Below are 12,225 nucleotides of genomic sequence, written 5' to 3' on the forward strand. Positions count from 1 at the left end.
GTTGCCTTGACACAATACCCTCAAACTTCTTTAAAACTGTTGTAAAGTCAATTGTCACTGATTTGTGTCAGATAATTAACTGCTCATTCCAATCAGGCACCGTACCAAAATCCCTGAAAGTAGCTGCTGTGAAACCGCTGTTAAAAAAGAGAACACTGGATGCCTCTATACTGGCTAACTATAGACCAATCAGCAACCTTCCATTCATGGCCAAGATCATTGAGAAGGTGGTCTTCAACCAACTGAGTCAATTCTTAACATTCAACAAAATATTTGATAAATTTCAGTCAGGTTTCGTTCTCATCACAGCACTGAAACTGCTCTTATCAAAGTGATCAATGACATAAGGTTGAACACTGATTCAGGAAAAGTATCTGTTCTCATTCTGTTGGATCTAAGTGCTGCATTTGACACTGTAGATCATACAATTTTGTTGCACAGATTGCAAACATGGGTTGGACTAAATGGAAAAGTAATGCAATGGTTTAAGTCATACTTGGAGGAGCGAAGCCATTTTGTAAGCATTGGAAACTTTGAATCTGACAGATTACCAATGTCCTGTGGGGTTCCTCAGGGATCTGTTCTTGGACCCCTTCTGTTTAACCTTTACATGCTTCCTTTAGGACAAATTTTACAGAACTGTAAGGTTGATTATCAGAGCTATGCAGATGACACACAACTATATCTATCACTGAACCCAGATGACAATGGTCCCATTGAGGTGTTGTGTGACTGTTTAGAAAAAGTAAACTGCTGGATGAGTGAAAACTTCCTTCAACTAAACCATGACAAGACGGAGGTGATTGTCTTTGGTAACAAGGAAAAGAGGACTGCTGTCAGCAATTATCTTGAGTCTCGATCTTTAAAAGCTAAAGACCAAGTCAAAAACCTTGGTGTTCTGATTGACTCAGATCTTACATTCAGCAGTCAGATCAAATCTATCACAAAAACAGCCTTCTACCACCTAAAGAACATCTCCAGAGTGAAAGGTTTAATGACTCAGAAAGATCAGGAGAAACTGGTCCATGCTTTTATCTCCAGCAGACTGGACTATTGTAATGGTCTTCTGACAGGAATCCCCCAAAAGAGCATCAAACAGCTACAGCTGGTTCAGAACGCTGCAGCTCGGGTCTTAACCAGAACAAAGAGGTCAGAACACATTACTCCAGTTTTAAAGTCTTTACACTGGCTCCCAGTCAGCCTCAGAATAGACTTTAAAGTTCTGCTGCTGGTGTATAAATCTGTGAATGGGTTTGGTCCAGAATATATCAGTGACATGTTAGTCAGGTATGAACCCAGCAGGTCTCTCAGATCTATGGACACAGATCAGATAGTGGAGCCCAGAGTTCACAGTAAACATGGTGATGCTGCTTTTAGTTGTTATGCTGCAAAGAAGTGGAACAAACTGCCAGCAGAGCTGAAGTCAGCATCCAATGTGAACATTTTTAAATCAAAGATAAAGGCACTTTTTTTCTCTACTGCATATGATTGAGAGAGAGATTTTTTGTCATGTTGTTGATGTAATGATGACTTTACTGATGATTTTAATTGATTTTACTGATGATTTTAAATGTTCTTATTGATTTAAATGTTCTTATTGATTTTAAACAATTGAATGTTTTATCATGTAAAGCACATTGAGTTGCCTTGAGTATGAAATGCGCTATATAAATAAATTTGCCTTGCCTTGCCTTGTAATGAAATTCATGTTGCAGATGAGAATGATTTGGAATTTCTTGGTTTAAATGTAACTTTGTCACAGCAAATGTCCTTCACTCTTGTGGTTATGTATAGACCTTCTTCCAATGCAGATTTTTAGGAAAAGCTAGACATTTTATTAAAACAACTCAACCTTGCAAAAGAACTTATAATATTGGGTGATCTAAATGTGTTTTAACACCTGTTTTTAAATCTGGTGTTTCAACTTCTCTAAATAACTACCGACCCATAAGCATTCTTCCAGCCATTTCCAAAGTTGCAGAAAAATGGGTGGCTGAGCAGATTGTCCAGTACTTAAACAGTAGCTACCCCTCTTTCCACACCATGCAGTTTGGCCTCAGATCCAAACACTCCACTGAAACGGCTACATGCCTTTTTATTGAGAAAATAAAATTTTCTCTTGACAAGGGGGGAGTAGTAGGGGCGGTATTCTTAGATCTCAGGAAAGCTTTCGACACAGTAAACCACTCCGTTCTACTTTCTAAGCTCTCACAATTTAACTTCTCTCGTGACACTGTGAGCTGGTTTGAATCATATCTGAATGATCGTACTCAATCTGTATTAATTAACAACAGCAAGTCTGAGTCTCTTAGGCTTAGGTTTGATGTATGCAGATGACACCGTTGTATTTGTTCATGGTCGCTCCAAGGACATTGTTGCAGATAAACTTACCAAAGCAATGACTCTTGTCACTTCCTGGCTGCAGGAGAACTGCCTGCAGCTAAATACTTCAAAAACTGTAGGTATGTTTTTTAGTAAAACCAATAGAGCCTCATCTAATCCTGACATACTAGTTGCTGAAGAAAAATTACAAATTGCAAATCAATACAAATACCTTGGGTTAGTAATAGATTCTCACCTCTCCTTTAAAGTCCATATTGACAAATTATGTAAAAATATCAAGTTTAATCTAGCAAATTTCCGCTCAATCCGAAATGAAATGTCAACTGAAGCTGCAATAATTTTTCTACATTCCATGATCTTCAGCCACTTTAACTACTGCCTAACAAGTTGGTCTCAGGCTAGTCAGAGTGCAAAAAGACCTTTGGAAACATTATACAAACAAGCCATTAAAGTCTTGGATAGAAAACCAAGGCACTATCATCACTGTGCAATCCTAAAAAAATTGGGACAGTCTCCATAGATTTGCGGATTTGAGTCTCATATACAAAATAACACATGACTTGGCCCTAGCTCCTCTGGCAGAGTTCGTCAGCCAAAGAAACAGCTCTGAGCGCATCACTCGAGGCTCTGTAAGAGGCGATTGTGTCATCCCTCTGCGCAGGAGTGCTTTCAGTCGCTCGGCCTGGTCAGTTAGGGGCGCTGCTGAGTGGAACTCAATACCTGAGGAGGTTAAACAGCTAACCACTTACAAGGCCTTTATAAAAAAATTGAAAATTTGTCTTATTAACATGTACGTCTGCCAACATAAAAAGTCGAGCATGTTGCACTGCACTGTATTGTACTCGATAACGTAGCCTTTTGAACACGTGCTTTTTGTGTGTTTTAATATTCTAACAGGTTTTTTGTGTGTTTTAATATTGTAACTGGTACTGTCATTGTTGTTATTGACTTGTACATGTATTGTCATGCTTGTATTTTATTGCCTTTTTACATCTTGGCCAGGGGACTACAAATGAAAAATAGCCTCCTGGCTAAATCTGGCTTTTTTTAACCATGTTTGTTCATAGGTTATATGAAATTGCACTGTCCCCTTTCAAATAAACCAATACAATACAATACAATCTAAAGGAATGTAAAAAATAAAAACAAATCATACTAAACTGGTGTGTAGTAATTTGTGTGGATTATTATTAATCTGACCACCCCATCCACACCACTTGTGCCCTCCACACACCTCGTGTTATGTTTTAATATTGCGACATCTTCCCATCCTTAAAAATATTATATCAATCTGGTGGAAAAGTCCTATCTTATTACAGGTAAATGAAATCAAACCAAGATTCTTTAGCTCCGTACCAGTTCTTTCAGGCCCGTCTCCATCACCTTCCCATGCTTCCTGTCGAGCTCCCGCGTTTGCAGAGTAGTCAGAAGGATTAAACGTGCTGAAAAGGAAAAGAAAAAGACTGAGCTCACACTGTTCTCATTCTCCTCTCCTTTAATTTTTTACTCTTACCCCATGCCCTGTGAAGAGAACCTATTACCAGCAGCTGCTCTTCCTCGCCCCTGTCCACCTGTCCCTGAAGGAAAACACAATGACAAATCGTTACTGCTCACCCACAGCTGTTTTTTGGGCCTTTTTAAATAAGGCAGTTGCTAGTTCATAGCAAAATATTAAAGAAGACACTTGGTTTAGCCTTAATTTTAAAAGACACTGAAAAATTTTCCCAATCATTTATTGCATAAACAAAATCAAGGAGGTGTTTTGAGCAGTATGGTATAATCATGTCAGACAGTAACAGAACGTAAAACTTAAATATAAAAATGGAATTTCCGATTCTGATTTGTCAGGAATTTTTGGTGTTTACAGGAGGGTTTTCCAACCACTGTTCCCACGGAGTAAAATTATTTTATTTCACCTAATTGGTCTGAAAACTAACACTCAACACAGAACAAAATTGAATTCCAAATATGTGTTATAAATGTATTTACTAATAATAAATTTAAACATATATATAAAATGGTACAATGTAAAAAAAGACACTTTGATAAGAATGAATGTATATTATTTTTAAAAATTTGAAAAAATAAATATTATTTGCTTTTTATTAGGAAGAAGAAATATGAAAGAGCATAAAACATTTCTTTGTTTATTTGATTCTATTCAAGACTATTTGATGAAAATGACTACATTGTTAATATAGGCGACAAAGTTTTATTTTTTAACATTTGTCGGTTGGTGGTTTGCCTTGGGATTTTTTTTTTCAATGAATTGGCTCTGATTTACGAACTACGGTCAATGCACATATTTTGTGAATTGTATTAGAATCTAACTTTCCCCAGTTAGTTATGAACTAAACATTGGAATAAAAAAAGAAAGCTATTAAAAGGTCTTGAAGTCAGTCGTGCGCACCTCTGCCTCGACCACGGCGTCCACGGTCTGATCCTCGCTCTCCAGGAACACCGTCAAATCCATTCTCTTCTAACCGACCTACAGCAAAACAGCAAATAAGGATAGAATTAGACATTATAGGTGCAAACACTGAAATAGACCCATCTCTATGCAGCGAACAAAGCACAGACCCAAACATTAAAATCATCTTTAGCAGTATCTCACCTTCCCGCCCTCGGCTAGTGCCTCGGCCCCTTCTGCTGGATCCTCCACGCCCACGACTCCCCTCTTTATCACCTCCTCTCTTCTCTCTGGTCTCTTTCACATCCGAGGATCCTCCTTCCTTACCAAGGCTCCGCTTCTTCCCAACCGTCTCCCAGGACGTCTGATAAAGATCGACACAAGTTAATTAATGTATACATACCGTACAAAAAGGATATCTATATGAATTTGGCTTACAGTCTCAGAGGTGCTTTCCAGCAGAAAATTGATGGCTCTGTTTACATCTCCGCTCCAGTCGTGGAGGGCAACCATGCACTCATCTTGAGTCTTTCCAGACACCTCAATCAACTTTGAGTAGAAACACAACATCAATATGTTAAAAAAGAAGCAATTGGCATAATATATAAAAGAATACAAGTCCATATAAACTAGAGATGCCCTGATACCACTTTTGCCCAGAACAAGTACGAGTACTAAGATTTGCGTACTCACCAATGTAGAGTACTAATGCCAGTATCCATTAATGCAAATACAGCGGTTATGATTCTCTAGAACAGGAATGTCGAACTCATTTTATTTCAGGGGCCATATTTGGTGCAGTTTGATCTAAAGTGAACCACACATTTTATGTGGGAAAACGAGTGATTTCAACATTATTGTGCCCTAGTGTGCACTTCCGCGTATAAATAAAATACAAAATATGTAAGAAACTGATCATATCCAAGCAACATGTGATTGATATCAGTCGCAACAGGATCTTCACTTTAAATTTCTATTAAGTTAAGGGAAAAATTGTCACAACTTGAGAAAAATTCAAAGATTTTGTAAGAATTTTAAGTTTTTTTCAACTGTTTAACATTAACAATGACTGCAATCATGCAATATAAGCAACGGGAAAACTGTGAGCCCCTGCAAATATTGTTGAGTTTTATTTACACAATGAAACATGTTTTCTGCTTTCTCCAGCGGGCCGAATTGGATGCTCCAAAGGGCCAGATTTGGCCCCCGCCCCGGGCAATGAGTTTGACGAATGTGCTCTTGAAAAGAAACAATTTTTGCACTATTGTTTATTCTTTAGTCAAATATAAACAAATCTGCTTGTTTTTACCCAAACACTGCCTATTTATTAGATAAAAAGCAATTTCCTCCTAGTTAAAACAACACCTGGGGTACCAGACTGCAGAATAGTATTTTTCACAAGTACAGAACTTTATATCAGACATGGTATTGGGACATCAAAAAAAACAAAAAAAAAAAAGTTATCTTAACTGATACATCCTAACCTGATGTCAGTGAGGCTAAGTAAATCTGCTGTTTTACTGGTTGTGGTCCATTCACAGAAAACCAACAGAAAACTTAAGACAATTAAAAGCTTTGCTTGAAAGTTACCTGTTTGACCTTGTCTTCATAGTCAGCATCAGATTTGTTATCTATCATTTGGGCCAAACGAATCTGTTCTGCAGTAGCCTAGACAAGAAAAAAATACAGTAAAGAAAACATAGGAGGGAAAAGAAAGAAGGAGCTGCAGAGCAAATCTTCCAGCGTTGCTTCTCACCTGTATCTGTTTTTGTGGCTGTGTTGTTTGTGTGGTAGTGGGTATCGTCCTTTCCCGACTCCCCCGGATTTGATTGTTGACCACTGAAGTCATCATATACAGTATATACAAAAACAAGGTATGTACAAAATAGAAAAATCTGTAGGAGGAAGGCAGAGTAAAAACACAGTGAGTGGATTAAACACTATATTTTACACTATTTCCTTATCAAAAAAACTGCCGCGTGATAAAAAAATGTTGCCTTCCAGTTACAGCTGCAATGATTAGTCGACATAATCGATAATGTCGACTACCAAAAATTTGTTGAAAAGGGTTTTGTATCATCGACGTGTCGTTTAATGTTGTAAATCCATGATAAATCCAGTTGGAGGCCCTTTCTGACTTTCTTTCTGCTGCAGTACCTTACATTGACTTCGAGGGCAGCTAAGGCAGTGTTGTGTTTGTTTGTTAGCTGACAGTCTGAGATTCAAACAGGTATTAATTAAGAATAGGTATTACTATGCCTGTGCGTACTAGTGATCGACTGATACAGCGGCCGGACAATTAAATCAGCCGATTTTTGCGTGTATCGGCCGATTTTGCTGCATTCGCCAATCCACTTTATTAACAGAGTGGCTGCTCCGTGTTGCTGGAGACAAGCTGCAGAGAGAAGAGTGCAGAGCCCCTCCCCCCACTAGCAGAGCGTGAAGCAAGCTCTTCAACCCCAATGGCAGGTTTTAAACTTTCAAAGCATCTTTTAACTGTTTAACTTCGCTGTTGTTCCGTGGGTCGTTGTGTCATGGTTGTAGTTAATGTGCAGCTGGCCAGAGGTTTGGCATGTGCATGCGTTTCTCTTTCTCTGCTTCTCACGCAGCGCTGCATTAATGTTGATGCAACGTAAAACAGAAACTTGAACAGTTTGTTGCTTAATGCGCATCACATTATTTTCCTCTGTTAATTTATGTTCTGGGGTTGTGTTGGAATGGACAATTATTAATGGTTTCTTTGTGTGTTCAACACTATAATTATATATCTTTATACTCAATAATCCTGTTAATAAAATATATCTTCAGTCAGGCCAACTTTAGTCAAAGCTATTTTCAGGGCAAAGACAAACAGTTCTCTTTCAGAATATTTCGTGAGATGTCTCACTATTTTTTTTTTGTTTTTGTTCTACATCCCGTTTATTATTTGTTAAATATTTTTTACTTGGTGTTGTTCTACCTCACCTTTGTTAACCCTCTGGGGCCTAAGACGTTTTGGCAGTTTTTTTCCCATTGTGTTTGATTTTACCTTTATATTTCATATAAGGAAATCCATAAACCTTGCATGTTTGGTATCATTTTTTTCAGGAGAACCTCCCAAATATGACTGTTAAGTATTTCCTTTAATCCAGAGGGTTAATTTCAATAAATGTTCCTTTTTTTAAAAAAAATTGAGACTTTTACCATTTGTTATCATCATTGTGTAATTTTTATGATGTATATTGAGGGAGCAAAAGTAGTATCGGCTCCAAATATCGGAAGTCCGTATCGGTCATCGGCTAAGGCTGATGGAAAAACAAAAAGGAAAAAAAGGATGGGAATTGATTGAAATCTAGCAATTCTGATTCCATTATTGATACTGCTCATCAATTCGATTCCTTAACAATTATCATTGGGTGAGGGAATAAAATATTACAAATTGATTTGTTTGCTTTAACTCTTTATTATCTTATCTTTGTCTCTTTAATTTCCTGCAGAGATCACCGGTCTCTCTTATAATCCACCAGGTAAGGCAGGTATAGATTGTTTTCACTTGATATGAGTAATATAAGAGACTTTGGTTCTGGACTTAGGGTGTCTCCAGCTCCAACACCCTTTCAGAAGATGTTGAGGATTCTTGAACATATTTCTCAGCTAAAGCTGACTCCATTGGCAATGTGTCCTGTTTCATCCACCACTAGAGGGTGGTGCTATCTTTGGTTGGGATGGGGGGATTGTTTCTAAATAGTTGGACTTCTTGTTCCACTCTTTGGAATATGTAGAGCCCTATAAAATCCATGTTAACGGAATCACGGACGAAATCACGAAATCGACCAATGAAAATAGAACTTATTGTTGAACACGGAAATAAAATCAGCATGAAACGCCGTCACCAGAACGTTTTTTTTATTGGGGAAATGTTTCCGGGGGGACTGCTCATCAGGTGCACCGTCCGCCCCCCTCCCGTCCTGGCCGCTTCAAACACTGTCTGAACTGCAAAAGAACTATGCAAATCATCAATGACTCCTAAATACGGAGCCACTAGTCTATGGTTTAGACAACAAGCTGCTTGCGTGTGACGTCATCACGTATTTGCGACGTAAGAGGGTTCCTCTTACGTCGCAAAAAGATAAGCGGAGTTGACAGGTAAGCAAACAAACGATTCCTAGGAATTGGATTACGGTTTTTGATTCCTATCCCTAATGTGTACGTCTGAAAGCATTTTAGCTGCACTCATCAGTGAATTAGTGACTTAAGGCAGGCATACACCGTGCGATTTTTGGCCCATTTTGAGCCGATTTTTGACTTGTGCGGCTATTTTGTGGGATCGTGCGAGTCTCTGCTAGATCGTGTGTCGTGCATCGTGTAGTATACATGGTGTCACGAGAAGCGATTAACACCTCACGACCAGCTCTGATCAGCAATCGTAGGGTGGCCCCTCGTGAGCTCATCGCACAGTTGAAGCAGTGCCACGGTCCGGCTTACCGTAAACGCTCACATTGCGCATGCGCGAACACCGTGGGACCGCTGTAAAATTGACAGACTGTACTGCCCACATCTGTCCAGCCAGCTCCTGGTCCATCACATTGCCGTCTTTTCTTTTTTAAAGCTCTTTTGCTGAGATTTGCTCGTGTCTCTACACTTTCGGGTTTTTCTTCTTCGTGTGTTTTAATGGCGACACTTCATTGTTCTTCTTCTAATTTGTAAGTTGCATTTCCAGAAACAAGACCCCAACATGTCGTGTATGGATGTACAGTGTGAGCAGTCAGATCGTGTCAGAGTGTCGGTCCATACAGTGTGAGAACATGCATCGTGAGCTGCGTACATTCGGGCTCTGCGTCTGAGTCGCACAGTTTGAGCTGGAGCTGAGGGCAAGGATTGAAAAAAATTGCATAGTGTATCCCAGCCCTTACTCGCTTTGAAATACTTTTTTTTTTCCTGCCTACTGATGATACTAGTGTTTATTCTGAACAGTAAACCTCTTTAATTTATTGTCAACTGTATCATTTGGATAACATTAATTAGACATTTCTTAACTTGTAAGGATTCTTTCAAACAAGATGTTTTTTATTATTTATGGACTTGGTTTAAGTCAAAGCAGCTCTGTGATTGGTTTAAACCTCATTGCCTCCATAATCTACAGGCAAATTTGCTCCAGCTTTTTAAAGTTACTTATTCACACTGCGTTTACTACTACTACTTTGTTCAAGATAACTTACACTTTAAGTTTGTGATATTTAATTTATTCATGATTTTATTGTGATTTCAGTGATATTCTATGCGTTAAATAAACTACACAATGAATATATGTCATTGTTTTAATTCCTCTGTGTAAAACAAGGACACGTTCACAGTAGGGCTGGAGTATATGGACCAAAACTCATATCTCAATATTTTTTTCAAAATGGCAATGCACAATATTAATCTCAATATTTTTAACTCTATACAGTAGGGATGTAACGATTAATCGTAAGGCAGTTAAAAATCGATTCATAGGTATCACGGTTGATATCGATTTTCTGAAAATTGAATCGCAATACTTTTTTTAACCAGCAGAGAGCGCTATCCACAAGTGTAGGCCTTCTACTCCTAAATATGTTAATAAATGATTCATTACCCCTTTAGCACCGAAAGAATATCTGTAATATTACTTGAATATCTGTCAAAGTCACGTTTTTCTATTAGCTCTGTCTGCTAGCATAGCTTCTCTTCTTCACTGCAAGATATCTGCATGCCAACCGACCACTGTGTTACCAGCGCCCTCTGCTGGTCCAAAAAAATATGACGTAAATCAGTGAAATGACGATTTTTTTTTTTTAAAGTCCAATTGTTAAGGCACAAAATGCATTTTCAGTTGCACTTTTAAAAAGAAAAAGAACTATTATGCAGTTTTGCATTATTTATTATAGAACCAGAATTTAAATTAATAGGCTTCATTTTCATTTGTATTATTCCTCTATTTATTTCATTCAAGATTCATTTTTAGTTAAATTACATTGTTTTGAATAGTTTATCAAGGACTTCTTTTGACAATGAAAAATAAAAGGAAAATAATACAGTATTTTCTAGTTTTTTTCCCAAAAAACAAATTTGTCTAGAGTCCCATTTTGTAAAATAAATCGTGAGAGAATCTTATCGTGAACCCAGTATTGTGAATTGTATCGTATCGGGAGTTGAGTGAATCGTTACATCCCTACTATACAGTCTTACCAGAAAGACTATTATGGGTCAAATTTGCTAATGAAAAATGCCACACAAGCATATTTACTAAACAGCTGTAAGATGTGTGCCACGTTAGTCTTTTTCTCCTCTAAGGGACAGCATGTGTGAGTGAGTTCTGTAATATGGCTTGTTTAAGGGAAGGTATGGACGCACTTAGAAATCCACTTAATTGTGCTCTCATGATCTGCGAATAAGCAAAAGCAGTGATTCCTAAAACGAGTATTTTAATACAAAATGAGCTATAAAAATATATATCTCAGAAATATGTTAAAGTAGTATAATTGTAAAAAAAGACAGTTTGACTGCACTCTATTAATAATATTAAATACTTGTATGATGTGATTGTATAAATAAAAACAAGTTGAAAAATATAGCTATATCTCGATATAGGCAATATTATCATTTTCTATACCGCCAAAATAGAACACTCGATATATCTGGAATCACGATATATTGCCCAGCTCTAGTTCACAGGTGGATGGATTTAAGCAGGTGCGCTCAAAAAGTAGTTAAATGTGCTTCAAAACAGAAAAATAAATGTGACTAATCGGAAAAGTAATCGATAGATTAATCGACTACAAAAATAATTGTTAGTTGCAGCTCTACTAGCAGTGTAATAAACGGTACAGGCTGAGATTCACAGTATGCCTTGTAAGACCATAACACCCCCATCTGTCACTCCCCACAACCCCAGTTAAATTTAGCAGCCCATGAGGGGACTGTCCTGGTGTCATCTTACGAACCTCCCTCTTACACTCAAAAACACTAGTGATTTGCACCATTCCCCTACACATTTGCATTTAAAACGTTGACAACTCATTATTCATTATGATTGTAAGTGTGTTGACATATATTCTAATGATGGATTTGGACAGATGGATTAATCTGACAGATAAAAATATAAGTTTAATTAGAGAACATGCTTTTCTGTTGACTGTCAAGTAAAGTTGGTCTTATTTATACTTTGTGAACGTAGACAAAAAATCGTGTTTCATGCCAACAACAAACAGAAGCTATTTGAGGGACAGGGTGCTAGGCTACATTTAGCATCTGCTCTTTGTTTGGATCAAGACAGGAACTCATTAAAGTTACACATTTCAGGCATAAACTGACGCCCCAACACCGCTAAAACACGACGGGGTAAACCTTTACAGAAAAAAACCGGCTGTTCCAAAGAGAACATTCGCGATGAGACACAACAAAGTAAACAAGTGTGACAGACAGACGCGTCGGGGAGCTTCTTTGTGTGGCGATGCTAACGTTGGTAGCAT

General features: G+C 37.9%; 1 protein-coding gene across 2 annotated transcripts in view; it reads right to left on the reverse strand.

Moving 5' to 3' along the window:
* LOC114469517 (ubiquitin-associated protein 2-like) overlaps positions 1-12,225 on the reverse strand; it is a 40,251-nt gene that overhangs the window by 27,248 nt on the left and 778 nt on the right. For both annotated transcript variants that reach the window (XM_028457074.1, XM_028457073.1), the window contains exons 2-8: positions 6,510-6,648; positions 6,344-6,421; positions 5,192-5,302; positions 4,958-5,117; positions 4,754-4,831; positions 3,857-3,920; positions 3,700-3,785 (exon numbers count right to left, since the gene is read on the reverse strand). In XM_028457074.1, the coding sequence (XP_028312875.1) occupies positions 3,700-3,785; positions 3,857-3,920; positions 4,754-4,831; positions 4,958-5,117; positions 5,192-5,302; positions 6,344-6,421; positions 6,510-6,605 (673 nt within the window). In that variant the 5' untranslated portion in view covers positions 6,606-6,648. The remainder of the gene's footprint in view (positions 1-3,699; positions 3,786-3,856; positions 3,921-4,753; positions 4,832-4,957; positions 5,118-5,191; positions 5,303-6,343; positions 6,422-6,509; positions 6,649-12,225) is intronic.

This window comes from Gouania willdenowi, chromosome 9 (genome assembly GCF_900634775.1).
Source record: "Gouania willdenowi chromosome 9, fGouWil2.1, whole genome shotgun sequence".
NCBI lineage: Eukaryota > Metazoa > Chordata > Actinopteri > Blenniiformes > Gobiesocidae > Gouania > Gouania willdenowi.